The sequence below is a fragment of the Carex rostrata genome, chromosome 18, assembly GCF_964058835.1.
Source record: "Carex rostrata chromosome 18, lpCarRost1.2, whole genome shotgun sequence".
Classification (NCBI taxonomy): domain Eukaryota; kingdom Viridiplantae; phylum Streptophyta; class Magnoliopsida; order Poales; family Cyperaceae; genus Carex; species Carex rostrata.
Genome location: NC_135935.1, coordinates 7,193,690 through 7,220,484, shown reverse-complemented (window position 1 = coordinate 7,220,484; position 26,795 = coordinate 7,193,690). Strand labels below are relative to the sequence as shown.

Below are 26,795 nucleotides of genomic sequence, written 5' to 3'. Positions count from 1 at the left end.
AAATGTAAAAAAAAAACTGGTACAGATTTGAAATTCTGTAGTAGTGACGTTTAATGCTTATCATGAATTATTATTTTTAGCTGTTGTTAATACTAATTCAATACTTTATTAGAATATTTTAACTATATTATTAACTTTTTATTTTATAATTTTATCTATTGAATTTACATTCACCATTTTATTGAATATGCATTTTAATCATGCACTACACATGAAGTTGGTGTACTAACCAAACTCACATGAAGTTGGTGTACTAACCAAACTCCATAAGGATATAAGAATCATTTCCAACTAATATTATATTTTAATGAGTGTTCACTTTTACTATTTCAATAATTGAGTTTACCGAACACTATTGAAATAGAGAAAAAGAGAGATCAATTCCCAATTCTACAATTCCTCTGTTACCTTTTATTCTCTTGATAATTCCTACCTTGCCGAACAGGCACACAAATTCAGTAAAACATCACAAGTACTCCATAGTTGCCCAGTCAAACCTGAGAAGAGACTGTGTCCGCCCTTCTCTCTCTCTCTCTGCGTATCACCTACTGGCTATTGCAATCCAGGGCTTACCATTTTCACCCCTAATTGGATCAAAGAGAAGGGGGAAAAGCCATGATTGAACCGAAATTCATACTCGTGTTAGTGATCTTAGCTAGCGGATTTTTTAGGGGATTGGAATCGAAGTGCCCCAAAACATGCGATCTCGCACTGGGTTCATACTACCTCTCAACCTTTGATTCTGTAGGTATTGACTTGAATTTGAACTATATAACTTCTCTTTTCCAAATGACTCCTGAGGAGGTTTTGCCTTACAATCCAACAATTACGAATAAAAATTTTATCATGGTGAGTACTGCTCCAGTAATTTTTCTTTCTCATTTTGGTAATCTTACTTTATTAGCAACTGTTTTGCTATTATTGTTTATTTAAGGAAGATAGTAATTGAATTCTATCAAGAGTAGGCAAGGAGATAACTTACGGAACTAAATCTAATCACAGGATCCTGCTATTCCAAATCCAATCCTTTATTTTCTGAAATGTACAATCCTCAAAATCAGTAGTTTTCTGTGCACGAATCTCGAAATAAATGAAGGGATGGATTTGGAATAACAGGGTCCTGTGATTCCTGAACAATCACAACAGATTTATTTCCGATAAGTTACACCAATAAAATCTCAGTATCCTTGCCATTTATAAAAGTTAGCAGCGCAAAGCCAATAACTAATCCTCATTGGGCTTCAAGGACAAATAACTCCAAATATCCCTTATTCAGTTGGAACTTTAGAAATTTGGAGGTGTCTCTTACAAATATGACAAAAATATGTTTTGTTTGCATAAAACCATGACTATTTGTTTTTTCTTATCCAAGCACCTTTGATTTACCTTTACAAATTATTTTTCTGTTTTCAATTTATTTGCCTCCAATCCAAGTGTTTTGCTTCTTGAAACTTAAATTAAAAAACAACATTTTTTTCTGAATTTAAAAATATTAATATTTTTTTATCTAGACCGGGGATCGTGTGAATGTGAATTTTTCTTGTGACTGTATAGACAACTCGTTTCTTGGTCACACCTTCCAATACACCGTTCAAGCTGGCGACAAATACGAAAGCATCGCCAAAGATATCTATGCCAACCTAACCAATACATACTCACTTACGAAGTTCAACTCATACCCAACCAATAATATATCAAGTGGTGCTACTGTGAATGTCACTGTGAACTGTTCATGCGGAAACAGCTCAGTTTCAGACCAGTACGGGTTGTTTGAGACGTATCCGTTACAGTCTGGTGAGAATGCGAGCTCTGTTGCAAGCATGTATAACATATCAGCAGAGCTAGTTGCAGAGTATAATCCCGGTGTAAATTTTAGTTCAGTGGGTGCAATTCTGTATGTTCCCACACACGGTAAGAATCCATATTAGACATTTTCACATTATGATATTTTTGCAATTGCACCAGATGATCATTCATACTTGTAATGTGAGTAGTTATTTGCAAATACTTGATAATTGAGTAAAGTCCAGGTGGGTCCATTTAAGAACACCAGAGCATCAACCTAGAAGTTATTGTGTGTCAATTTATAGTTGGTAGTTAATATCGTAGCTAAATATGTAGCTCTAACTCCTAACATTTTCATCAGAATTAAGATGCATTGGTGTTAAACAAGGAAAAAATAGATTTTGGTCCTTGAAATTGCCGAGCTTCCATTTGCACAAAGATGGTCCTTGAACTTTCAAAACAACAAGTTAGTCTTCAAACTTCGCTCAAAAAGACCAAGCTGGGCATTCTGAGAAGAGCTAACTTGATTCTATCAGAGGGATCGTGACTTAACTTTGAAAGTTCAAGAATTGATTTTGTGCAAATGGAAGCTGAATAACCTACTTGGTTATTTTCTATAGTTCAATGACCAATTTTTTTTCCCCAAAGTTCAAGGACCTTTGGTGCAAAAAAAAGTTCAGAAATAAACTTGGTCTCTTTGAAACAGTTAGAGGACCATATCCTGAATAATGCTGGTAAGTTTGGAGAAGTTTGAAAATAGCACCCAGTTGATAAAATTGTGGTCGGGCTAGCAGATAGGTAAAAGTTAAATGGGTTGAGCCATTGCTCACTGACCCTCAAAAAAAAAAAAAGTTAAATGGGTTAAGTTTAGCAAAAATTGACAAGATTGCCCCTCTTTCTAGCAACCTAATCTCTATGTGACAGGTTCAAACTAAATTTGTGCTAATCTTAATTGCAAAAGAAAAATTGAATCCATATTTTTGTAACCAGTTTATTTGCAAATATGATAAATTATCCCTTCATTATAATCAGAGGAAGTTTAGACTTTCATATCAAGTCAAGCAGAATATAGGGTTGAAAATTACTTCTTTTCTGAGCTTGCTTTCTGATTCGGCAAGGGTTGATTAACAATGTTTAATTACTGAGTTAGCATGAGGCTTAAATGTGACATCTAGCATTAATGTTTAATTGAAGAGACTTTAGATTCAAATGAGGTTATAGTGCTTAATTGAGGATTAACCGAGGCTTGATATAGGGTTATGCATACAGGCTAGCTGGCCACCAGGGCTTGGAAAGGGGTTTATTGCCTTTGTGTATGCTCAATCTGTAGCTGCCTTACTAGCTTTAAGTACTTTCTGTTGAATAGCTGGCTTCTATTGTGTTGATATAAAATTTGAGGGTAATTGATACTAATAAAGTTGACATTCATTGTAATTTAGGTTTGAAGTTTACAGAAGCAAAATTTGGTTAAATTAGTGCTTAATTATGTATTAGATGTATTTAGCTAGTTGGGTCATATTCAGGATAATTGAAATTTTGGGCACTTCTGATTTGTATGATGGAACCATACTAACGAGGACAAATCTGGAAATATTGACTTAAATGTTGAGTAATAGATTTTAAGTTTTCATAAATCCGCATATTGGCTTTATTTTTTGCCTTTTGTTCTGTTGTAATTCAGGAAATAGCAACTTAAATATTTTTCTCGTTTTGGTATAATTATTTCAGGTCCTAATGGAAGCTACCGTGCTCTTAGTTCAAAGCGGTAAATATTTGAACTAGTTTTTACATTTGTATATAAAGCAGTAAGGTCTATTGAGTTCAAGCAAAACTCTCAGAAAGAAGTAACAGCCTGTATGGTGTGTCAATGTAAAGATCTTTAATTCTTGTGTACAATTTTGGAATGAAAATTTCTTTGTTGGTATGGGCAGGCTGGGTACATGGAAAAATAGGCAGAAATATTAATCACGGTACTGGTAAAAATGTTGTTGCATATAGTAAAATTAAAAAAAAAAATTGAAAGAGTTAAAGTGTATAAAAGCGGTAAGGTATATTTGGCATATTTTTTATTGGATTTGATATGAGTTGAATGATTGGTAGGACTGGTACAAACAGAATATACTGTGTGAAACCTGGTTGATACTGATGTTTTGAAATGCTGAAATAGGGCAGGAATTCATCAGGCGGAGCCATTGCAGGAATTGTAATAGGCGCAATAATTATTCTGCTATCAATAGTTCTTGTTTCGTACTGTTTGGTGGACAAGAGAAAGAAGGCTAAGAAGGCATCTCTACTTCCTCTTATGTCTGGACAGAGCTCAGTTCCTCTTGGTACTGTTTGAAATTTCTGCTTCTTTGCTTCTTTTTTTTTCATAAATTGTTATATCCTAAACCCTTAAACACGGATTAAAAACAATCAGGTCTAAACCCCAACAAATGAGCAATGCAAAACCTGTAATAACTGAACCAACCAAACTGCAACCAGTAGCTGAGCTAAATTGGATTTCACACTGGAAATCTTCTTATCTAATACATACATAATACCCTTATCTTATGCAAATGACACTCAACAGTTCCTGTTCTGAACTCATGTTAGACTATTTTGGCTTACAAATAGGTGTATAATTTGTAACATATTAAGCTAAATTAATATCCAGCAAAAAGTTACTCAATTATTGCCTACATATTGACTTAATAGAATGCCTCTGTAGCAATTTATGTTGGGCCTTAACATGGTCGAGTTAATTCAACAATTACCTGCTTAATATTGTGCAAACACTGGTTTATGTTCTTGTTACTTTTACTAATAATTTTGGCCGTCTCTTTGTTTATACAGGCTATTTGTCCATGGACTCATCGGCAGATAATGCTCCCTCTCTAGTAGCTGGAGTTACTGTTGACAAATCTGTAGAGTTCTCTTATGAAGAGCTCTCCAAAGCCACTAATGATTTTAGCATGGCTAATAAGATTGGCCAAGGTGGATATGGGGCTGTTTACTATGCAGAGCTCCGAGGAGAGGTTTATTGAATAAGTTTCTTTCTACTTTGATTCTTGGGAAACTTTATAAAATGACATTCAATATTTTTTATATACGCAACAAGCCCATTTACATTTATTTGCAAATAGCAACAAAATGTTAGCTTAGTAGGATGGCAAAGAGTTTTAAATGTCAGGTTACAAGTAGTTCAAAAGTCTGGGGCAAATAGTCAATTTCTCGTTGGCTGGACGTTGGTTCTCACCCCTGATTGTTATTTACCCATAAGCCTTAGTATATTGTATTGGATAGTTGCTGGTTGCTGTGATTGCAGGATATTTCATTGTTGGTTGCATATACAGTAGAATATTTGGTTAGATGTAAAAGTTCCATAATACTATTAGTCACCAAAACACCACTGCTAGTTATGGTTTTCTTATGCATTATGCACAATTTCCAGTATAACATTTGGAGACTTTCAGCAGTGATTTTTTCTCTTTTTGGACACAAGGCAGTACCCAAAATGGCAATAATGCATGAAGGGCCCAAATATAAGTCATCATTTTTTAGTTCTTCCATTTAATCTCATTTGGGTTGTATTTTGCTGTAACTTTCTCTATGTTGAAAAATAGTACTTAACATGGTTTATTATGTAGAAAGCTGCAATAAAGAAAATGGAAACGCAGTCTGCTCAAGAATTTCTTGCTGAACTTAAAGTTTTGACTCATGTTCACCACTTGAATCTGGTGAGTTTCCAGGAAAACATCTAAATTGTTTTTCAGATTGAATAGCATCGCCTGTCCCCTTAATGAAAGAAAAAAACAATGAAAACACCCCCAAACAAAATAATGGGTACCTTGAAACAGTATAAATTTTTTGCTGTTAGGACTCTACTATTATGGTTGTTTCTGTCATTTCATATAGGTAATACCCTCACTACTTCTGGAGTAAATAATACATGTATGATTGTTCCTTTTCATGCTAGGTGCGATTGATAGGTTATTGCATAGAGGGTGCACTTTTCCTTATCTATGAGTACATTGAGAATGGCAATCTGAGTGAACGCCTACGCAGTTCAGGTAGTGAGATTTATACTAGAAATAGAAAATTGGAAAATAGTTTTGTTTATGTGATCTTGTGGTCAATATGGTGACATATTGACCTAAGCAACCAATGAGTTAGGGATAATAAACTGGCAGTCAGAGTCTGGTCCAGTCCAGGTCAAATTAGTTTTCAAGTTAAACTGCCTGTTTAGGAAGGATCATTTCAGATTCTGATTATTTATAGGTAGTGAGATTTATACTAGAAACAGCAAATTGGAAAATAGTTTTGTTTGTGTGATCTCGTGGTTGATATGGTGACATATTGACCTAAGCAACCAAATGAGCTAGAGATAATAAACTGGCACTCAAAGTCTGGTTCAGTCCAGGTCAAATTAGTTTTCAGGTTAAACTGCCTGTTTAGGAAGGGTCATTTCAGGTTCTGATTATTTAGAGTATAGGGCTTTTGAGGTTGGGCCACTTTGTGTTCAGGTATTTGAATTTTGGGTTTTCAATTTCTGGTTTCTTATAACTTTTGGATAACATCTTGACAAAGTTAATTTGAGGTGGTAAGGTTCATGTTAAACCAGGCAGGTCAAGAATTTGGGTTGCTAAGTTCCTTGGTCATGTCAGATTTTACCAGCTTTAAAAATAACACACAATGAGCATGGCACAAAAGCTCGGAATAAGGTTTAATTTGGTTTCGATTTAGATGCCACGATTGAAATTGGACTACTATTGGTTGCTAGTTTGTGATGCTATTGGGGAGTATATATAGGTAAATGTTCAATTGATTAAACCATGTGTAAATCATAGCCACTTGGTACCTATGCAGGGTGGTCTCCCCTTCCATGGGCTAACAGAGTGCAGATAGCTCTTGACTCAGCAAGAGGCCTTGAGTACATTCACGAGCACACTGTACCAGTTTACATCCATAGAGATATCAAATCTGCTAATATATTGATTGACAAGAACGACCGTGCAAAGGTCTGTACTCGCCCAGAGCATCTTTCAGTTTGGGATTTTAGGTTCGTAATGTGTTAACATACCTGTCATGGCTTGATACAAAATTGTGTTACAGTACTTGGTACAAAAGTCTGACACTTGATAAATGAGTCTATTTTGGAACAGAACTTCAAAAAGCAATTTGGGATATTAGTATCTCCTTTTGCAAGAGCAAATGCGATGTTTGTAAGTTTTCAGTGGTTAAAAATGGGTTACTCACCTAGTTGTGGTACTGATAATTATTTCTTAGGTTGCTGATTTTGGGCTGGCAAAACTTACAGAAGTTGGGAACATGTCTCTTCCTACAAGGGTGGTTGGCACATTTGGCTATATGCCTCCTGAGTAATCTCTCTCTCTCTCTCTCTCTCTCTCTTTAAAAGCTTCAAATAAGCTGTGAAATCGTGAGAGGGGCTCGAACTCTCGACCTTTGGGTAACCACAGTCCTTGGACATTTTCTCCTAGACATCTGTGCTACCGCCCCATCTCTCTCTCAGAAAGCTGCATACCACCCTATAATTTTACGTATTTGCAAATAACAGCCATCGTTTCTCATAATTGTGAGTTGTGACTTGTGACTAATGCAAAAATTTGCTCGAAACAACTTTTTCGTGATTGAAAAGATGGGTGTAGAAGCGCATCCACCGCCATTTTTATCTTTGTGAAGTATAATTCCCCCCAATAAAATTTCCTGTATTAATCTCAGGTATGCTAGATATGGTGATGTTTCCCCAAAAGTAGATGTTTACGCATTTGGGGTAGTACTTTATGAGCTTATATCAGCCAAAGAAGCCATCATCAAGCCTTCCACTGATTCTTCCTCTGATTCCAAGGGTCTGGTTGACCTGGTATGCCACTTTGTCTTCCTTTCTTAAGTCGTTGCATATACACAACTAGAACTTCCTCTTTGTCCTTTGTTCCATGAGAAACTTAAATTACATGTTGCTTATTACCAAGAAGCTCCATTCAGGAAACTGATGCTGTACCAGTCAAGTGAAGTGGGATCTATTACTTTTACCAAGTTTGCTATTTATATTACATTGAATGCAACAGAGCTTCTGCAATTATGCTTCAGTTCTTTGTATACATAATCATAATGCAATTTATGCGATAAGTTTTTGTTGCCGGTATTTTGGGTAGTTTAGGCATACTTGATAATGTGGGACATTTTTGCAAAATAGTCAACAAGTTTTTTATTTTTCTTGTTTTGCTGTGCAGTTTGATGATGCGCTAAGGAAGGAAGATCGAAAAGAGAGCCTTAAAAAGATAATTGATCCTAGACTTGGTGATGACTACCGTGTTGACTCTATAATGAAGGTCTCGTATTTATTTACTCTTTCCAAAATGATTTCAGCTGCCAAACTTTCAGACCGTACCTTCTTTTTGGTCTCAAATCATTATAATAAAATAAATATTTAATTGGACAAGTGTACCTAATACCTTATGTTGACCTCTTTTGGAGTTTCGGCAGTGTTATAAGAATGTTAGCAGCACTGATTAAAATTGGTGTCATTTTGATATATTAGCATCTGAATTTCGCAAAACACAACAGATGGCTCTGCTAGCGAAGGCATGCACACAGGATGAGCCTAACAAACGGCCGAGCATGAGATCTGTGGTGGTGGCTCTCATGACCCTCTCTTCTGCAAGTGAATTGTGGGATATTAATCATTTATTTGATAACAACCCCGGCCTCGCCAACCTCATGTCTGGTCAATAATTCTTTTGAACTTGTGCTTCTCGGTCCTCCATGGTTGGCTTATTTATATCATGTACATGTATTCTGGTAAATATATTGTAACTATTGTTCTCAGTTTAGGTATTTAATAAAGAATGAATGGTGTGGTGGTCATTTTATGGTTTTTGTTAAATTAGTGCAGGCTTTTTTAGTTATAAATTTTTTGTTGAGGTCCTCACATCTTTGAATATTACTGCCCTTTATGCATGTTCTTTTATGTACTAGAATATTTCATTAAAATTGGAAGGCTTTACCTCCATTTTTATTTCCAAAGGAAAAACAAATATTTCATGATTTGTTAAATCGGTGAAAAAGTTTCCGTGCCCCTTCTTTATTTCCTTTTGCTACATGACTATTTTTTTATAGAATATTAAGCTGTTATGAACTTCAGTTCTGCTTATGTCGAAGAATAAGGAAAACTGTGGAGAAACAGCGTGGTAACAAGTCAGGCGATGAGGGAACATAAAACTTCTCTAGTTGTTTTACTTCTGAATGGTTGATGAACAAAAATTCCCCCAGTTAATAGTATAATTACGGGATATTGCATTTACAGTCAAATGTATAGCGGGTCAAAATAGAAGGAAAAAAGGAGAGTCTAAAGACTATGCACAGAAAATCATGGTAGAGGCGTCATTTATGCCGAATATTTTATTAATAAATTTTTTTTTTTTTCGAAAACTGGATCAAAGTTGAAAATTTCATTTATAGAACATTCTATCTCTGATTTCTGAAAAGAGAATATTATATTATAAGCAATTTGATGCATTGGATAATAATAATACTATTAGGGACAAAAGTTTGCCTCTTACAATTTTTTTCTTATTTACCTTTCATTAATTAGTCTCGTATTAAATCTAGCTAAATTATAAAAAAAAAAAGTCTGATAATTGTACCTCAAACAAAATCTCCGAGTGCGTCCCCAAGTAGTTTAACAGAAAAAACTTTCAATGTTATATAACTTCCATTTTCAGTGCTAATATCCAAACATTTAAAACTTTGTTTATTACATTTTATAATGGTACTCGCAAGCATTTAAACCTCTACCTGCAAGTATTAAAATTCTAAATCTGTATAGTTTTAACTTCTAACTACTTTTATTTTCAAGCCAAAGATTCATTTCATCCATTTTTTTTATTATTTTTGTGATCATTCTCATCCATTTTCTCGACAATCCGTGATTAATTTTGCAAATCTAAAAATATGAACGTTTTTTACCCGATTTTCTCTTTTAAATGAGATCCATGAAAAATAACTTTCGAGTCATATTTGTGTCGTAATTTTTTTTACCACTTTAAATCTATGTGACTTTCAGTTTTTTATTTTTATTTTGCTTAAAAATAATTTAAACTTATGTTTACAAGCATATAAACCTCATTAATAACACTTTAAATCTCTAGAATAAAACATATAAACCTCATATACAAAGAATTTAAATATCAACAATAACACTTCAAAGCATATAAAGCTCAACAATAACACTGCATTTACAAAGCTCATGTATAAAGCATATAAATCTCATGTTACAAAACTCAAAAGTATTTCTTCCTGTATCTTATTTGAAAGATAAAATCGAATATAAAACGTTCGTATTTTTAGATTCGTAAAATTCATCACGGATCATCTGAAAAATAAAAAAGAGTGAGTGAAAAGAATTTTTCTTTTTTTGGTTTGAAGACAAAAGTAGTTGAGAATTAAAACTATCTAGAAATGTTTTCAGACAAATGTTTATATGCCTGCGAGTAACATTTTAAAATGTTATAAACATAGCTTTAAATATTTGGATATTATCGCTGAAAATGGAAGTTAGACAATATTGAAAGGTTTTAATTGTTAAACTACTTGGAAAACGCGTTCGGATATGATGCCTCGGAGTACCAGAACATTTCTCAAAAAAAAAAAAACCTTAATTTATCTCGGATTAAGAATTACAAAATCAAAATTATCCTCGACTCTCAGCTGAAAATTATGATGATTGGTTCCTTCTCAATCGAAAATGAGACGTGCACACATCAATTCTTTGACATGATATATTTATTAAGAGTGAGTCTATGCTACTATGCATATCACGGATTGTTACCGTACTACGGCTCTATATTCGAGTTTTTAAATCCTAATGGTTGATCCGAACCGTTTATCTTGTTCTCCATATTAATATGTGTTTGGAGATCAAATTTTACATTTTTTGAAAAAAATTTACTATTTTTTTAGATATTTAGAAAATCACTTGATCTGAAAATTCTGGACCATCCAAAAACAGTGATTTTCAATAAATCTAAAAAAATAGTAAAAAAATTTCAAAAAATATAAAATTTGGTCTCCAAACACATATTAATATGGAGAACAAGATGAACGGTTCAGATCGACCGTTAGAATTTAAAAACTCGAATATAGAGCCGTAGCACAGTAACAAATCGTAATATGCATAGTACCATAGACACTCATTTATTAAACTATATTGTTCATTTTTGAAGAAAAGGTAGGTATTCTTCTTATTTCAATATGCCACTGTAAAAATAAAATAAAAATAGTAAAGAAAATTTTAGCGTCAAGTGCGTAATTGATTATAGGTGTTGAATCCTACGTCTTTAACTGATGTATATCAAACCTCAAAACAATTATGGCAAAACTTGAACTGTTAAAATTATTGTGTTTTTATGTTCGGTATGAGTCACACCTTTTTCTGGCTCGGAAATCAAAGTGGATAGAAAGAATTCAGGTTTTTTTTAATTTTATTACAGTAAAACTCGTCGATACTTTTATTAATTTAAAAAAGTTACAAATCAATTATTACATAAGATTAGAAAGAAAATATCTTAGAAAATACTCAGTTGTAAACAAACCAAAATTACACAATGATATGTGCATCATGTGAACATAATTAGTCATCATTGTTTGATAGAAATGATAAGAGTCTACTGATGATTTTCTCTGTGTACATAATTGTTCTGTTGGCAGATTTTATCGTAGAAGGCACTGAAAGAATTCAAAATTTCATATCTAACTGTTGTATCATATGTATTAAATGAAATTAAACATTTATGAGCAAGACATGAAAAAGAAAAAATATAAACAAAAATTGTAAAGATGGTCGCGGGTTAATTGATAGTCAAGATAATTTTAATTTTATAACTTTTTATAAATCTTAATCGGAAAGAAATTAAGATTTTTTAATAATTTAATAAAAGTTAGCATGAAATTAATTAGGATAAAAAAAATATATTACCAAAGTTAGAATGTGAATAAAATAAATTTAAGTTTTTAAGGTAAATAAAAAACTATACAAGTTATTAACTTGTGAAATACATAAAAATATATCTCTACTTCTATTTTGATTACATGTTCTAATTCAGTTTTGGACCAGAACTTAGCTGTATCTGATTAAATTTGATGAGTAGAACTAAGATATTGTTGAGTTCATCAAATTTTTTTTGTAAACTTAACTTTGAAATCGATTTATTTTACAAGTGATACGCCTACATACAAATATTTTAAATTTTCAAAATAATTTAATATAGAGTCAAGTGGTAAAAAATATTCAAATTTAAAAGGTTTATAAATTAATCTTAATACATTCATTTTTTACAGCTTAATCCTACACTAAATTAATTTAAATTTAAATATTTTGAATGTAAATGTATCACTCATAAAGTTAATTAGTTTCAACGGTTTGAATTTGTCATTTGTCATTTGAAATCAATTCAATAAGTTTTAGAATTAAATTTACAAAGGAGCTCAATGAACTTGAACTTGTACACCCTAGTTCTAATTCGCACGATCATATAAAACTGTATGCGAGAATCTTAATGCTGTAGATTGAACGGCTCGGATCTCCATCGAATCGCAATTAAAATCCCATGTTGCCATTCTCTTCCTTAAAACCGCGTGATCCCTTCAATTTCCAATAATACCCTCGCCTATGTACCCTTGCTTAAACCCTTCTTTCGCTCAATTCCTCCACAAAATCTGAAAAGGAAAGAAATCTACAAGAAATGAGATAATTGATTCAGAAACCTTACATAAGCACCTCTTTTGTTTCAATTTCTTTACCAAATTCTGGAAAGGGGGAAATCGCCTTCCTTCTCCTTCCACTAATTCTCTTCCAGAGAAAAGAAATAAAATAAAATAATGATCAAGAATTCAAGTTCCCTAATAACTCATCACCTTCAAGTTTCCATATTTTCTCGCGATTCCTCAGATAATGCATTTCTGGAGTATTAAGAATTGCGCAATTCGAACAAGGCAGTTCTTGAGTTATTTCATATCAAAGCTATCAAATCAAAAGCAAGGTACAGTTTTCTGAAACTTTTCCTTTCTTGTTCCTTGTCGAGGTTTGTTATGATCTGTTCTAACTTTTCTGGTGTATAATTTTCTGTCTACTATGTTTTCAATAACCGATACATAAATAATTAAATATTGTTAGAAGTACTCTGCTTTTTCTGATATTTATAGACACTAACCAGAACTGATACTAGCAGTTTTGATCTAGTACTTGTACATAGTTTTGGAGCGAATCATCACCAATTGCTAATATAATTGTACTCATCCGTTGCGTAGGATAAAGAAAGCCAGTAGATGATGCAAGAAAGAAAATAAAATAAAAAGGAGTGTGAAGAAAAAGAAAAAATATGGAAGAAAGGCTGAAAAGCACAATTAATAAAATACTATTGAAAACTCTGTTTTCACTGTCACACTTTCTCTGATCAATAAATTTTGCAATTGTCTAATATGGGTTTGTTTGGCAGCTAGTTTTTTTTTTTTTTTATGAAATCCAAACCTGTGAACTTTTTTGAGAGGATTTGAATTTTGTTTGATAATTCTAAAGCATGTGGAACTCCAGTATAGACTATTACAAAATATGAATTGTTCTGGTCCAGTTTTTGTATTGTTTGGGCAAAAGCTATACTTCTTTTAATGATGATATTATATATATTTTTTTAAAGTAAATTGTTAGAAAATGACCAATAGACACCAACTGGAACTATTCTAGAAGTTTTGGTCTATTATTTGTACATAGTTTCTTTTAAATTATATATATTTTGAAGTGAATCATCACCAATAGTTAATTACTTAATTTGATTGTAGTTCTTCATTTTACATGATAAAAAAGGAAGATGGTGATGCAAAATAGGAAAACAAAAAGTGAAAAAAATATATATTGCCAGTTGGAAAGAGGAGAGAAATCAGAACCAATGAAATACTGCTACTTTAAAACAAGGTATAAATACAAACTCACTTTTTCCCTTGATCTAAGAGCAATAGTTTGTTTTCACTGTGGTACTTTTCCAATCAACAAGTTTTACAATTGCCCAATGTGGTTTGTTTGGCTGTTAGTTCAATAGTACTGTTATTTTGTTTGATGATACTGTTTGCAACAAATCATAATATCACTGAACTCATCTTTCTATAGGTTGAACTGTAACATGGGTTTGTAATTAAGTCAACATAAAGGAGAAGGACGTTTATTAAATCGACGTAGACAGAAAGACGTTCAACGAGAAATAATTGGGGCACAACAACATACAGAGAAAAACAAGAAAAAAAATGAGAAAAATGAGGCAAGGAGGACAATAAGTAGACATCAGGATTGTAAGTAGATCAACATATAGGACAAGGACGTTCCACAAGAAAAAAATAGTGAAGGAGAAGAGCTACTCAATATATCTTTTTGAAGCCTTTATTTCCAAACAAATTGAGATAAGTTAGAAATGAAATCTAACTGGAATCAACAACACAGGGACTTCCGAGAAAGTCACCCATCCTAGTACTACTCTTGTCCAATTTGTGAGGGTTTCATTTTCATAAAGAGGCACGAACCCTCCTCTTTTTTCCTGACTTGGGACAGACTGTGTAGTTTATACACAGGCAGAGTAAGAGCTACTCAATATATAGGAGAAGAAAACTTGAAGACATAGTGAAGGTCGAAAGGTGATAAATCAATATAAAGGAGAAAGACTGAACTCCAAAAAATAAAAAAAAAATAAAAAAAAAAAAAAGAAAAGAAAAGAAGAAGATGACATCGGGGGAATAATAAGTCAAATTACATCAATATTGACGATAAGAAAGGAACTGCAAACACCAACTGGAACTGGTACTAGCAGTTTTGGTCTATTATTTTTATGTAGTTTCTTTTATATGATTATATATATTTTGAAGTGAAACGTCATCAAATGCTAATTTGATTATACTCCTTCATATGTACAGGATAAGACAGGAAGATGGTGCAGTGAAATAGAAAAAAAAAAAAAAAGGAAAAAAGGAAAAAAAAGAAAAGGAAACGAAAAAAAAGAAAGAAAGAAAAGTGATTTATCTCTTTTAAGGTATATCTCTGTTCTTTCTCTCAATTCTTTTTTTTTTTTGTTACTTTATCAAGATACTAATGGTTTTTTCAAGTTTTTAACTCCGCCTATGTTATTGTTACATAGCCGGTCTCAAGCCCGGATTGAAGGAGGAGAGGAAACTTGTAGGTAAGGGAAAAAAGAACATAAACATATATAAAGCAAATTGAACCGAACTATTAAATTGAAAAAATCAAACCGTTTGATTCAAACTAATTCGGTTCGGTTCAAAACCGAATAAACTAGATAAACCAGACCCAATGAACACCCCATTTGTAAAAGAGCCAGATGAACGGCAGAGATTTAAAGGAATGCGTGCAGGGTTGAACCGAAATTTTTATTAATAAGAAATTAATTAAATAAATATTCAAAATGAAAAACAAATTTGAGTTTTTTTGAGATATAGAAAAAACGAGATTGTGTACGTTATCTGTACATTAAAAACTATCACAGTCAAAATTAGCGATATTAATCACCGCATTTATTAATTAAATTAAAAAAATTCTGGCCGTAACTATCAATCACGGCCAGGCGCTAGGAATTCACATCCTCTCCAATACCTGATAAGGGAATCTTTTACAATTACTAGATCTGAACCGTACTTTTTAACTTGGCACGAATCTCAAAGTCCAAAAATACAGCCCCTACAGTGATTCGAATCCCAAGCTGATTGAGATTTAATCTCAAACCGTAAAGTAAGTGATCCTCTGCAATATCTGTGCAATACCTAAGAGGATACGGATTCAGGCGCTAGGGGGAATAGGTATTTAATCAAATTGCGCTGGAGGGAACACGTAATTATCAATCACGGTCAGGCGGTCAGCATTTTCTTTAGTTAATTAATAAGTGCGGGAATTAGTAATTCTGATAGTCTATCACGTTTGACCAGTCAAACCTGAGAAGAGACTGTGCCCGCCCTTCTCTCTCTCTGCGTATCACCTACTGGCTATTGCAACCCAGGGTTTACCATTTTCACCCCTAATTGGATCAAAGAGAAGGGGGGAAAAGCCATGATTGAACCGAAATTCATACTCGTGTTAGTGATCTTAGCTAGCGGATTTTTTAGTGGATTGGAATCGAAGTGCCCCAAAACATGCGATCTCGCACTGGGTTCATACTACATCTCAACCTTTGATTCTATAGGTATTGCCTTGAATTTGACCTATATAGCTTCTCTTTTCCAAATGGCTCCTGAGGAGGTTTTGCCTTACAATCCAACAATTACGAATATATATTATATCAGGGTGAGTACTGCTCCAGTAATTTTTCTTTCTCATTTTGGTAATTTTACTTTATTAGCAACTGTTTGCCTATTATTGTTTATTTAAGGAAGATAGTAGTTGAATTCTATCAAGAGTAGGCAAGGAGATAACTTACGGAACTAAATCTGCTGTGATTCTTCAGGAATCATAGGACCCTGCTATTCCAAATCCAAGGGTGATGATATTGAAACAACTCAAATTTATATTAACAGAACATTATCAAAATATTTTAATACATAGACAATTTTATCCTTCATCAAGTATTTCCTTTGAAAACTAGTTCTCTCTCATAAATTAGCACATTTATGTTTTTCCTTAAAACTTATGTTTTATAAAGTATGTTATTTTGTGTAAAATATATTTTTCTGTCATATATTATTTTAAAATCTGTTACTTAAAAGTTACTATAAAATCTGTTTATAAACTTTATGTTATCATATAATAAGTATTCATTATTTATTTTAATCAAATATTTAAGATTTTTTAAGGGAATTACAACAGTGAATTAATTTTATGATATTATTAAAATCTATCAACGTTGTATATATCGATTTATTTTGTAAAACTTCACAATTTTTTTTAACAATCCACTATATTTTTTGTCTATTAAAATTTATCTTCTTTTTTTACGCAGTAACACTAAGAAAACAACATTATTACTTACATAAAAAAACATATTGAATGCAAATTATCATGAATAATTTTGTATTCAACTTATGGTTAAAATAATAAATTAAAAGTACAACAGAACACTAGAAAATAACAAATTTATTTGGTCGCAAATCGTGAGTTGTTCGCATACATAGCCTTTAGCACCATATAAACCACGAACAACAAGAAGCATATCATCAGAATATTCAAACTTCAAATTAAGAAGTTGATTGCCTTCATTTGCATAATTCAAAACTTGATTTTCAAGGTTTTCTTCTAACGGGTTAGGGAATTGATCCATCTATTCAATTAACAAAAACAAATTAATTACAAAACATCAATAAAAAAATTTCTAACAATTTTAATTAAAATAGACTAATTGATTATAAGTATCAAAATTAAGAGAAAAAAAATAAAAAAATTTATAATATATTTGAGTTGGAATATATCACATATTAAAGCGAGTGTATCTTATTATTAAAAAAAAGTTAAATACATGTTTTGACTTGACTATTTAAAACCTTAATTGAATTCAATGTTTTTTTGTGTAAATTATGCAGCTATATTGTCATGAATAAAGGGAATATCAACGAAATTATGTAACTTTTGATTTAATATGAATAAAAAATATCTATCAATTATGGAAACCAAATAATTTAATGATCCCTATATTAATTACATTATGAAAAAATATGGTAGTTAGGAAGAGATTTAATGAGGGTTAAAATTGTCCATACATTAATTTTTTGTAAAGATGTTGTGTTAATATAAATGTGTGGTGTTAATATGTCTACCCTAAAACCAACCCTACAAATCTCAAAATGAGTAGTTTTCTGTGCACGAATCTCGAAATAAATGAAGGGATGGATTTGGAATAGCAGGTCCTGTGATTCCTGAAGAAACACAACAGATTTATTTCTGATAAGTTACGCCAATAAAATCTGAGTATCCTTGCCATTTATAAAAGTTAGCAGCGCAAAGCCAATAACTAATCCTCATTGGGCTTCAAGGACAAATAACTCCAAATATCCCTTATTCAGTTGGAACTTTAGAAATTTGGAGGTGTCTTTTACAAATATGACAAAAATATGTTTTGTTTGCATAAAACCATGACTATTTGTTTTTTCTTATCCAAGCACCTTTGATTTACCTTTACAAATTATTTTTCTGTTTTCAATTTATTTGCCTCCAATCCAAGTGTTTTGGTTCTTGAAACTTAAATTAAAAAGCAACATTTTTTTCTGAATTTAAAAATATTAATATTTTTTTATCTAGACCGGGGATCGTGTGAATGTGAATTTTTCTTGTGACTGTATGGACAACTCGTTTCTTGGTCACACCTTCCAATACACCGTTCAAGCTGGCGACAAATACGAAAGCATCGCCAAAGATATCTATGCCAACCTAACCAATACATACTCACTTACGAAGTTCAACTCATACCCAACCAATAATATATCAAGTGGTGCTACTGTGAATGTCACTGTGAACTGTTCATGCGGAAACAGCTCAGTTTCAGACCAGTACGGGTTGTTTGAGACGTATCCGTTACAGTCTGGTGAGAATGCGAGCTCTGTTGCAAGCACGTATAACATATCAGCAGAGCTAGTTGCAAAGTATAATCCCGGTGTAAATTTCAGCTCAGTGGGTGCAATTCTGTATGTTCCCACACACGGTAAGAATCCTTATTAGACATTTTCACATTATGATATTTTTGTAATTGCACCAGATGATCATTCATACTTGTAATGTGAGTAGTTATATGCAAATACTTGATAATTGAGTAAAGTCCCGGTGAGTCCATTTAAGAACAACAAAGCATCAACCTAGAAGTTATTGTGTGTCAATTTATAGTTGGTAGCTAATATCGTAGCTAAATATGTAGCTCTAACTCCTAACATTTTCATAAGAATTAAGATGCATTGGTGTTAAACAAGGAAAAAATTAGATTTTGGTCCTTGAAATCGCTGAGCTTCCATTTGCACAAAGATGGTCCTCGAACTTTCAAAACAACAAGTTAGTCTTCAAACTTCGCTCAAAAAGGCCAAGCTGGGCCTTCTGAGAAGAACTTGATTCTATCAGAGGGTTCGAGACTTAACTTTGACAGTTCAAGAATTGATTTTGGGCAAATGGAAGCTGAATAACCTACTTGGTTCTTTTCTATAGTTCAATGACCAATTTTTTTTCCCCAAAGTTCAAGGACCTTTGGTGCAAAAAAAATTCAGAAATAAACTTGGTTTTTTGAAACAATTAGAGGACCATATCCTGAATAATGCTGGTAAGTTTGGAGAAGTTTGAAAATAGCACCCAGTTGATAAAATTGTGGTCGGGCTAGCAGAAAGATAAAAGTTAAATGGGTTAGGTTGAGCAAAAATTGACAAGATTGCCCCTCTTTCTAGCAACCTAATATCTATGTGACTGGTTCAAATTAAATTTGTGCTAATCTTAATTGCAAAAGAAAAATTGAATCCATATTTTTGTAACCAGTTTATTTGCAAATATGATAAATTATCCCTTCATTATAATCAGAGGAAGTTTAGACTTTCATATCAAGTCAAGCAGAATATAGGGTTGAAAATTACTTCTTTTCTGAGCTTGCTTTCTGATTCGGCAAGGGTTGATTAACAATGTTTAATTACTGAGTTAGCATGAGGCTTAAATGTGACATCTAGCATTAATGTTTAATTGAAGAGACTTTAGATTCAAATGAGGTTATAGTGCTTAATTGAGGATTAACCGAGGCTTGATATAGGGTTATGCATACAGGCTAGCTGGCCACCAGGGCTTGGAAAGGGGTTTATTGCCTTCGTGTATGCTCAATCTGTAGCTGCTTTTTTACTAGCTTTAAGTACTTTCTGTTGAATGGCTGGCTTCAATTGTGTTGATATAAAATTTGAGGGTAATTGATACTAATAATGTTGACATTCATTGTAATTTAGGTTGGAAGTGTACAGAAGCAAAATTTGGTTAAATTAGTGCTTAATTTTATGTATTAGATGTAATTAGCTAGTTGGGTTCATATTCAGGACAATTGAAATTTTGGGCACTTCTGATTTGTATGATGGAACCATACTAACGAGGACAAATCTGGAAATATTGACTTAAATGTTGAGTAATAGATTTTAAGTTTTCATAAATCCGCATATTGGCTTTATTTTTTGCCTTTTGTTTTGTTCTGATTCAGGAAATTGCAACTTAAATATTTTTCTGGTTTTGGTATAATTATTTCAGATCCCAATGGAAGCTACCGTGCTCTTAGTTCAAAGCGGTAAATATTTGACCTAGTTTTTACATTTGTATATAAAGCAGTAAGGTCCATTGAGTTCAAGCAAAAATCTCAGAAAGAAGTAACAGCTTGTATGGTGTGTCAATGTAAAGATCTTTGATTCTTGTGTACAATTTTGGAATGAAAATTTCTTTGTTGGTATGGACAGGCGGGGTACATGGAAAAATAGGCAGAAATATGAATCACGGTACTGGTAAAAATGTTGTTGCATACAGTAAAATTTAAAAAAAAAAAATTTGAAAGAGTTAAAGTGTATAAAAGCAGTAAGGTATATTTGGCATATTTTTTATTGGATTTGATATGAGTTGAATGATTGGTAAGACTGGTACAAACAGAATATACTGTGTCAAACCTGGTTGATACTGACGTTTTGAAATGCTGAAATAGGGCAGGAATTCATCAGGCGGAGCCATTGCAGGAATTGTAATAGGCGCAATAATTTTTCTGCTATCAATAGGTCTTGTTACATACTGTTTGGTGGACAAGAGAAAGAAGGCGAAGAAGGCATCTCTGATTTCTCTTATGTCTGGAGAGAGCTCAGTTCCTCTTGGTACTGTTTGAAATTTATTCTTCTTTGCTTTTCTTTTCTTTTTTTCTTTTTTTTTTTTTTTATAAATGGTTATATCCTAAACCCTTAAACACGGATTAAAAACAATCAGGTCTTAACCCCAACAAATGAGCAATGCAAAACCTGTAATAACTGAACCAACCAAACTGCAACCAGTAGCTGAGCTAAATTGGATTTCACACTGGAAATCTTCTTATCTAATACATACATAATACCCTTATCTTATGCAAATGACACTCAACAGTTCCTGTTCTGAACTCATGTTAGATTACTTTGGCTTACAAATAGGTGCATAAATTGTAGCATATTAGGCTAAATTAATTCCAGCAAAAAGTTACTCAATTACCCTTGCCTACATATTGACTTAATAGAATGCCTCTGTAGCAAGTTATGTTGGGCCTTAACATGGTCGAGTTAATTCAACAATTACCTGCATAATATTGTGCAAACGCTAGTTTGTGTTCTTGTTACTTTTACTAATAATTTTGGCCGTCTCTTTGTTTATATAGGCGATTTGTCCATAGATTCATCAGCAGATAATGCTCCCTCTCGAGTAGCTGGAGTTACTGTTGACAAATCTGTAGAGTTCTCTTATGAAGAGCTCTCCAAAGCCACTAATGATTTTAGCATGGCTAATAAGATTGGCCAAGGCGGATATGGGGCTGTTTACTATGCAGAGCTCCGAGGAGAGGTTTATTGAATCAGTTTCTTTCTACTTTGGTTCTTGGGAAACTTTATAAAATGACATTCAATATTTTTTATATACGCAACAATCCCATTTACATTTATTTGCAAATAGCAACAAAATGATAGCTTAGTAGGATGGCAAAGATTGTTTCAGTTAAATGTTTGCTGCTTTTCCCCTATATATTGAGTTTTTTTTTTGTTACAACTCCAAATTAAATTGGAACGAAGTCATATGTGTTTTGAATTTCGGGTTTCAAGTAGTTCGAAAGTCTGGGGCAAATAGTCAATTTCTCGTTGGCTGGACCTTGGTTCTCACCCTTGATTGTTATTTACCCATAAGCCTCAGTATGTTGTATTGGATAGTTGCTGGTTGCTGTGATTACAGGATATTTCATTGTTGGTTGCAAATACAGTAGAATATTTGGTTAGATGTAAAAGTTCCATAATAAGTCACCAAAACACCACTGCTAGTTATGGTTTTCTTATGCATTATGCACAATTTCCAGTATAACATTTGGAGACTTTCAGCAGTGATTTTTTCTCTTTTTGGACACAAAGCAGTACCCAAAATGGCAATAATGCATGAAGGGCCCAAATATAAGTCATCATTTTTTAGTTCTTCCATTTAATCTCATTTGGGTTGTATTTTGCTGTAACTTTCTCTGTGTTGAAACATAGTACTTAACATGGTTTATTATGTAGAAAGCTGCAATAAAGAAAATGGAAACTCAGTCTGCTCAAGAATTTCTTGCTGAACTTAAAGTTTTGACTCATGTTCACCACTTGAATCTGGTGAGTTTCCAGGGAAACATCTAAATTGTTTTTCGGTTTGAATAGCATCGCCTGTCTCCTTCATGAAATAAAAAAACAATGAAAACACCCCCAAACAAAATAATGGGTACCTAGAAACAGTATGAATTTTTTGCTGTTAGGACTACTATTATGGTTGTTGCTGTCATTTCATATAGGTAATACCCTCATTACTTCTGGAGTAAAGAATACATGTATGATTGTTCCTTTTCATGGTAGGTGCGATTGATAGGTTATTGCATAGAGGGTGCGCTTTTCCTTATCTACGAGTACATTGAGAATGGCAATCTGAGTCAACGCCTACGCAGCTCAGGTAGTGAGATTTATACTAGAAATAGCAAAGTGGAAAATAGTTTTGTTTATGTGATCTTGTGGTCGATATGGTGACATATTGACCTAAGCAACCAATGAGCTAGAGATAATAAACTGGCAGTCAGAGTCTGGTTCAGTCCATGTCAAATTAGTTTTCAGGTTAAACTGCCTGTTTAGGAAGGGTCATTTCAGATTCTGATTATTTAGAGTATAGGGCTTTTGAGGTTGGGCCACTTCGTGTTCAGGTATTTGAATTTTGGGTTTACAATTTCTGGTTTCTTGTAACTTTTGGATATTATCTTGACAAAGTTGATTTGAGGTGGTTAGGTTCATGTTAAACCAGGAAGGTCAAGAATTTGGGTTGTAAGTTCCTTGGTCAAGTCAGATTTTACCAGCTTTAAAAATAACACACAATGAGTTTGGCACAAAAGCTCGGAATAAGGTTTAATTTGGTTTCGATTTAGATGCCACGATAGAAATTGGACTACTATTGGTTGCTAGTTTGTGATGCTATTGGAGCATATATATATAGGTAAATGTTCAATTGATTAAACCATGTGTAAATCATAGCCACTTGGTACCTATGCAGAGTGGTCTCCCCTTCCATGGGCTAACAGAGTGCAGATAGCTCTTGACTCAGCAAGAGGCCTTGAGTACATTCACGAGCACACTGTACCAGTTTACATCCATAGAGATATCAAATCTGCTAATATATTGATTGACAAGAACGACCGTGCAAAGGTCTGTACTCGCCCAGAGCATCTTTCAGTTTGGGATTTTAGGTTCATAATGTGTTAACATACCTGTCATGGCTTGATACAAAATTGTGTTACAGTACTTGATACAAAAGTCTGACACTTGATAAATGAGTCTATTTTGGAACAGAACTTCAAGTGAGGGCCCTTTTGCAATGATGGGGTAGAGTTTGGTTGTTTTGCCTAATAATTATAATCATGGGAGTTTAGATGTTCATAAAGAACAAAACAAATAATTATGGTCTAACATTTTACTTGGTGATTTCAAGGAAAATGGGTATTACCGAGAGAAGTCCAAATATCACCATCAAAAAGCAATTTGGGATATTAGCAATTCCCCTTTTGCAATGGCAAATGGGATGTTTGTAAGTTTTCAGAGGTTAAAAATGGGTTACTCACCTAGTTGTGGTACTGATAATTATTTCTTAGGTTGCTGATTTTGGGCTGGCAAAACTTACAGAAGTTGGGAACATGTCTCTTCCTACAAGGGTGGTTGGCACATTTGGCTATATGCCTCCTGAGTAATCTCTCTCTCTCTCTTTTTGAAAGATTCAAAGAAGCTGTGAAATCGTGAGAGGGTCTCGAACTCTCGACCTTTGAGTAACCACAGTCCTAGGACATTTTCTCCTAGACAACTGTGCTACCGCCCCATCTCTCTCTCAGAAAGCTGCATACCACCCTCTAATTTTACGTATTTGCAAATAACAGCCATCGTTTCTCATAATTGTGACTTGTGACTTGTGACTAATGCAAAAGTTTGCTCGAAACAATTTTTTCTTGATTGAAAAGATGGGCGTAGAAGCGCATGCACTGCCATTTTTCTCTTTGTGAAGTATAATTTCCCCCAATAAAATTTCCTTTATTAATCTCAGGTATGCTAGATATGGTGATGTTTCCCCAAAAGTAGATGTTTATGCATTTGGGGTAGTACTTTATGAGCTTATATCAGCCAAAGAAGCCATCATCATGCCTTCTGCCGATTCTACCTCTGAATCCAAGGGTCTGGTTGGTCTGGTATGCTGCTTTGTCTTCCTTTCTTAAGTGGTTGCATATAAACAACTAGAACTTCCTCTTTGTCCTTTGTTCCATGAGAAACTTAAATTACATGTTGGTTATTACTAAGAAGCTCCATGCAGGAGACTGATGCTGTACCAGTCAAGTCAAGTGGGATCTATTACTTTTACCAAGTTTGCTATTTATATTACATTGAATGCAACACAGCTTCTGCAATTATGCTTTAGTTCTTTGTATACGTAATCATAATGCAATTTAAGCAAAAAGTTTTTGCTGCCTGTATTTTGGGTAGTTTAGGCATACTTGATAATGTGGGACATTTTTGCAAAATAGTCAGCAAATTTTTTATTGCTCTTGTTTTCCTGTGCAGTTTGATGATGCGCTAAGGAAGGAAGATCCAAAAGAGAGCCTTAAAAAGATTATTGATCCTAGACTTGGTGATGACTACCCTATTGACTCCATAATGAAGGTCTCGTAGTTATTTACTCTTTCCGAAATGATTTCAGCTGCCAAACTTTCAGACTGTACCTTCTTTTTGGTCTCAAATCATTCTAATAAAATAAATATTTAATTGGACAAGTGTACCTAATACCTTATGTTGACCTCATAGGAGTTTCTTCAGTGTTATGAGAATGTTACAGCACTGATTAAAATTGGTGTCATTTTGAAATATTAGCATCTGAATTTCACAAAATGCAACAGATGGCTCAGCTGGCTAAGGCATGCACACAGGATGAGCCTAACAACCGGCCAAGCATGAGATCTGTGGTGGTGGCTCTCATGACCCTCTCTTCTGCGAGTGAATTGTCGGATATTAATCATTTATTTGATAACAGCCCTGGCCTCGCCAACCTCATATCTGGTCGATAATTGTTTTGTAACTTGTGCTTCTCGGTCCTCCATGGTCGGCTTATTTATATCATGTACATGTATTCTGGTAAATATATTGTAACTATTGTTCTCAGTTTAGGTATTTAATAAAGAATGAATGGTGTGTTAGAGAATATAAATATATTGTAAATAGTATACTATGTAATTTTATAGGTGTAATGTTATATAATTCTAGGTGTAATGTTGTATAATTCTAAGGTGTAGTATTGCAGAGAAGATTGTATAGGTGGTCACGTGGGTGACATTAAATAGGATATAATAAATATTGAGACATTGTATCTTTTGACTGTATGAAAGTAATTTCAGTTTTCTCATGGTATTAGAGCTCACGGAACCTTCCGATTTTTTTATTAATAGAAAAAAAATATATATATATAGAAATACGGAAGTATTGTTGGATTTTGTTCAAAAATAGGTGGGATGAGTCATGTTAACCCGTCCTACCGGACGGGTCTAATTAACCTGTCCGGGTTAATCCCCCTAATTCCCTCCTTAATCAAATTAGCGCAAAAAACAAAACAAAAAAAATCCGGACGGGTTTAGAGGTCCCGTCCCGCACTTAAAAAAAAAACAAATATCCGGACGGTTTTCTTAAACCCGTCCCGGTGGAAAAAAAAAAAAAAAAAAAAAAACCCAGACGGGTTCTTTTATACCGTCCAGGAACGCTATTTTACTCCTCGGCACAGAAAGCTCGCTCATTTTCAGTTAGATAGCAGAAGGCGTTCAGACAGAAGCTCATCACACTCAGACAGAGAGAAGTGATTGTTGTTGATAGCGAAGTCAAATTTCAAACAGGTAACTCCTTAATTATATTTTATGCTATGTTATTCAGTAATTTTTGTAAAATAATTTAATTAATATTAGTTTTTATTAATGTAATAATAATAATATGTAATTTATTCATTATTGTGTAGGTTAATAATATGTAATCTTTATTTAATTAATATTAGTTACGAATATATTTCAATAGGTAAATTTTGTAGGGTATCACTAAAATATTATCAAATTTAATTTGTTTTTTCGTAGTTATTAAACTTTATATTTGTTCAATTAAATGATTTTGTTATTTTCTGTTGTGTCATTTAGTAACTATTGTAGAATAGTTTAATTAATATTAGTTTTTATTATTGTAATAATAATAATATGTGATTTATTCATTATTGTGCAGGTTAATTTATAAAAATAATTAATCATGTTGATGCTGAGGATTTATTTTGGTGGTGAAATACGATACGGTCGTAAATGAGTAGAGTATAGTATTAGTCCTCAATTCTCATTGAGTGTGACTGATGAACACGGTTGGTATGATGTGAAAGATGAAATTTATCGCTAACTTGGATATTCCGAGAATGAGTATAACCTAAAAGCACATGCACGGGTTAATGTTGGTACAACAACCCGACGTTATTATGAGAAAATTGAAATCGTGTGCGATCAGAGTTGGAGAGGTATTTATATCTAATGTATGCGTGCCCAAACTAAGTATACTTTTCCCGATTTATACATTGAGTTGGTTCCAATCATCAGTGAAATACAACCTCAGGCATTCGTTAATAGTATGGTACCGGAAACAAATCCAGAACCTCTACAGACCCAATATAGTGATAACTATGTGGGTCCCAGTTTCTTCGAACCCTATCAGACACAACAAACACCGAGGCAAGACCCTCGATAGACCCAAAGTAA

General features: G+C 33.3%; 2 protein-coding genes and 1 long non-coding RNA gene across 6 annotated transcripts; all 3 read left to right on the top strand.

Annotated features, from left to right (window-relative positions):
- The first annotated feature begins 473 nt into the window (after nt 1-473).
- LOC144569069 (chitin elicitor receptor kinase 1-like) lies at nt 474-8,778 on the top strand. Of its 3 annotated transcripts, none has more exons than XM_078319246.1 (12): nt 474-744; nt 1,512-1,911; nt 3,514-3,550; nt 3,958-4,115; nt 4,621-4,802; nt 5,415-5,504; nt 5,744-5,840; nt 6,634-6,785; nt 7,054-7,145; nt 7,507-7,648; nt 8,019-8,117; nt 8,353-8,778. In XM_078319246.1, the coding sequence occupies exons 1-12, from the start codon at nt 616-618 to the stop codon at nt 8,518-8,520; spliced, it is 1,746 nt and encodes a 581-aa protein (XP_078175372.1). In that variant the 5' UTR covers nt 474-615; the 3' UTR covers nt 8,521-8,778. The 3 variants fall into 3 exon arrangements, with proteins under 3 accessions (XP_078175372.1, XP_078175369.1, XP_078175371.1); XM_078319243.1 differs by having other exon boundaries at nt 474-849; XM_078319245.1 differs by having other exon boundaries at nt 475-849; nt 5,744-5,837.
- A 3,643-nt stretch (nt 8,779-12,421) lies between these two features.
- LOC144569675 (uncharacterized) lies at nt 12,422-14,912 on the top strand. Its single transcript, XR_013516126.1, has 4 exons — nt 12,422-12,824; nt 13,621-13,753; nt 13,946-14,626; nt 14,740-14,912. It is a non-coding gene; the product is annotated as an uncharacterized LOC144569675 (long non-coding RNA).
- Nucleotides 14,913-15,768: 856 nt separating this feature from the next.
- On the top strand, nt 15,769-25,428 carry LOC144569070 (chitin elicitor receptor kinase 1-like). 2 transcript variants are annotated; one of them, XM_078319248.1, is made up of 12 exons: nt 15,769-16,117; nt 18,062-18,461; nt 20,018-20,054; nt 20,465-20,622; nt 21,174-21,331; nt 22,030-22,119; nt 22,357-22,450; nt 23,039-23,190; nt 23,634-23,725; nt 24,077-24,218; nt 24,589-24,687; nt 24,921-25,428. In XM_078319248.1, the coding sequence occupies exons 1-12, from the start codon at nt 15,884-15,886 to the stop codon at nt 25,086-25,088; spliced, it is 1,824 nt and encodes a 607-aa protein (XP_078175374.1). In that variant the 5' UTR covers nt 15,769-15,883; the 3' UTR covers nt 25,089-25,428. The 2 variants fall into 2 exon arrangements, with proteins under 2 accessions (XP_078175374.1, XP_078175373.1); XM_078319247.1 differs by having other exon boundaries at nt 15,770-16,117; nt 21,150-21,331.
- The last annotated feature ends 1,367 nt before the right edge of the window (nt 25,429-26,795 follow it).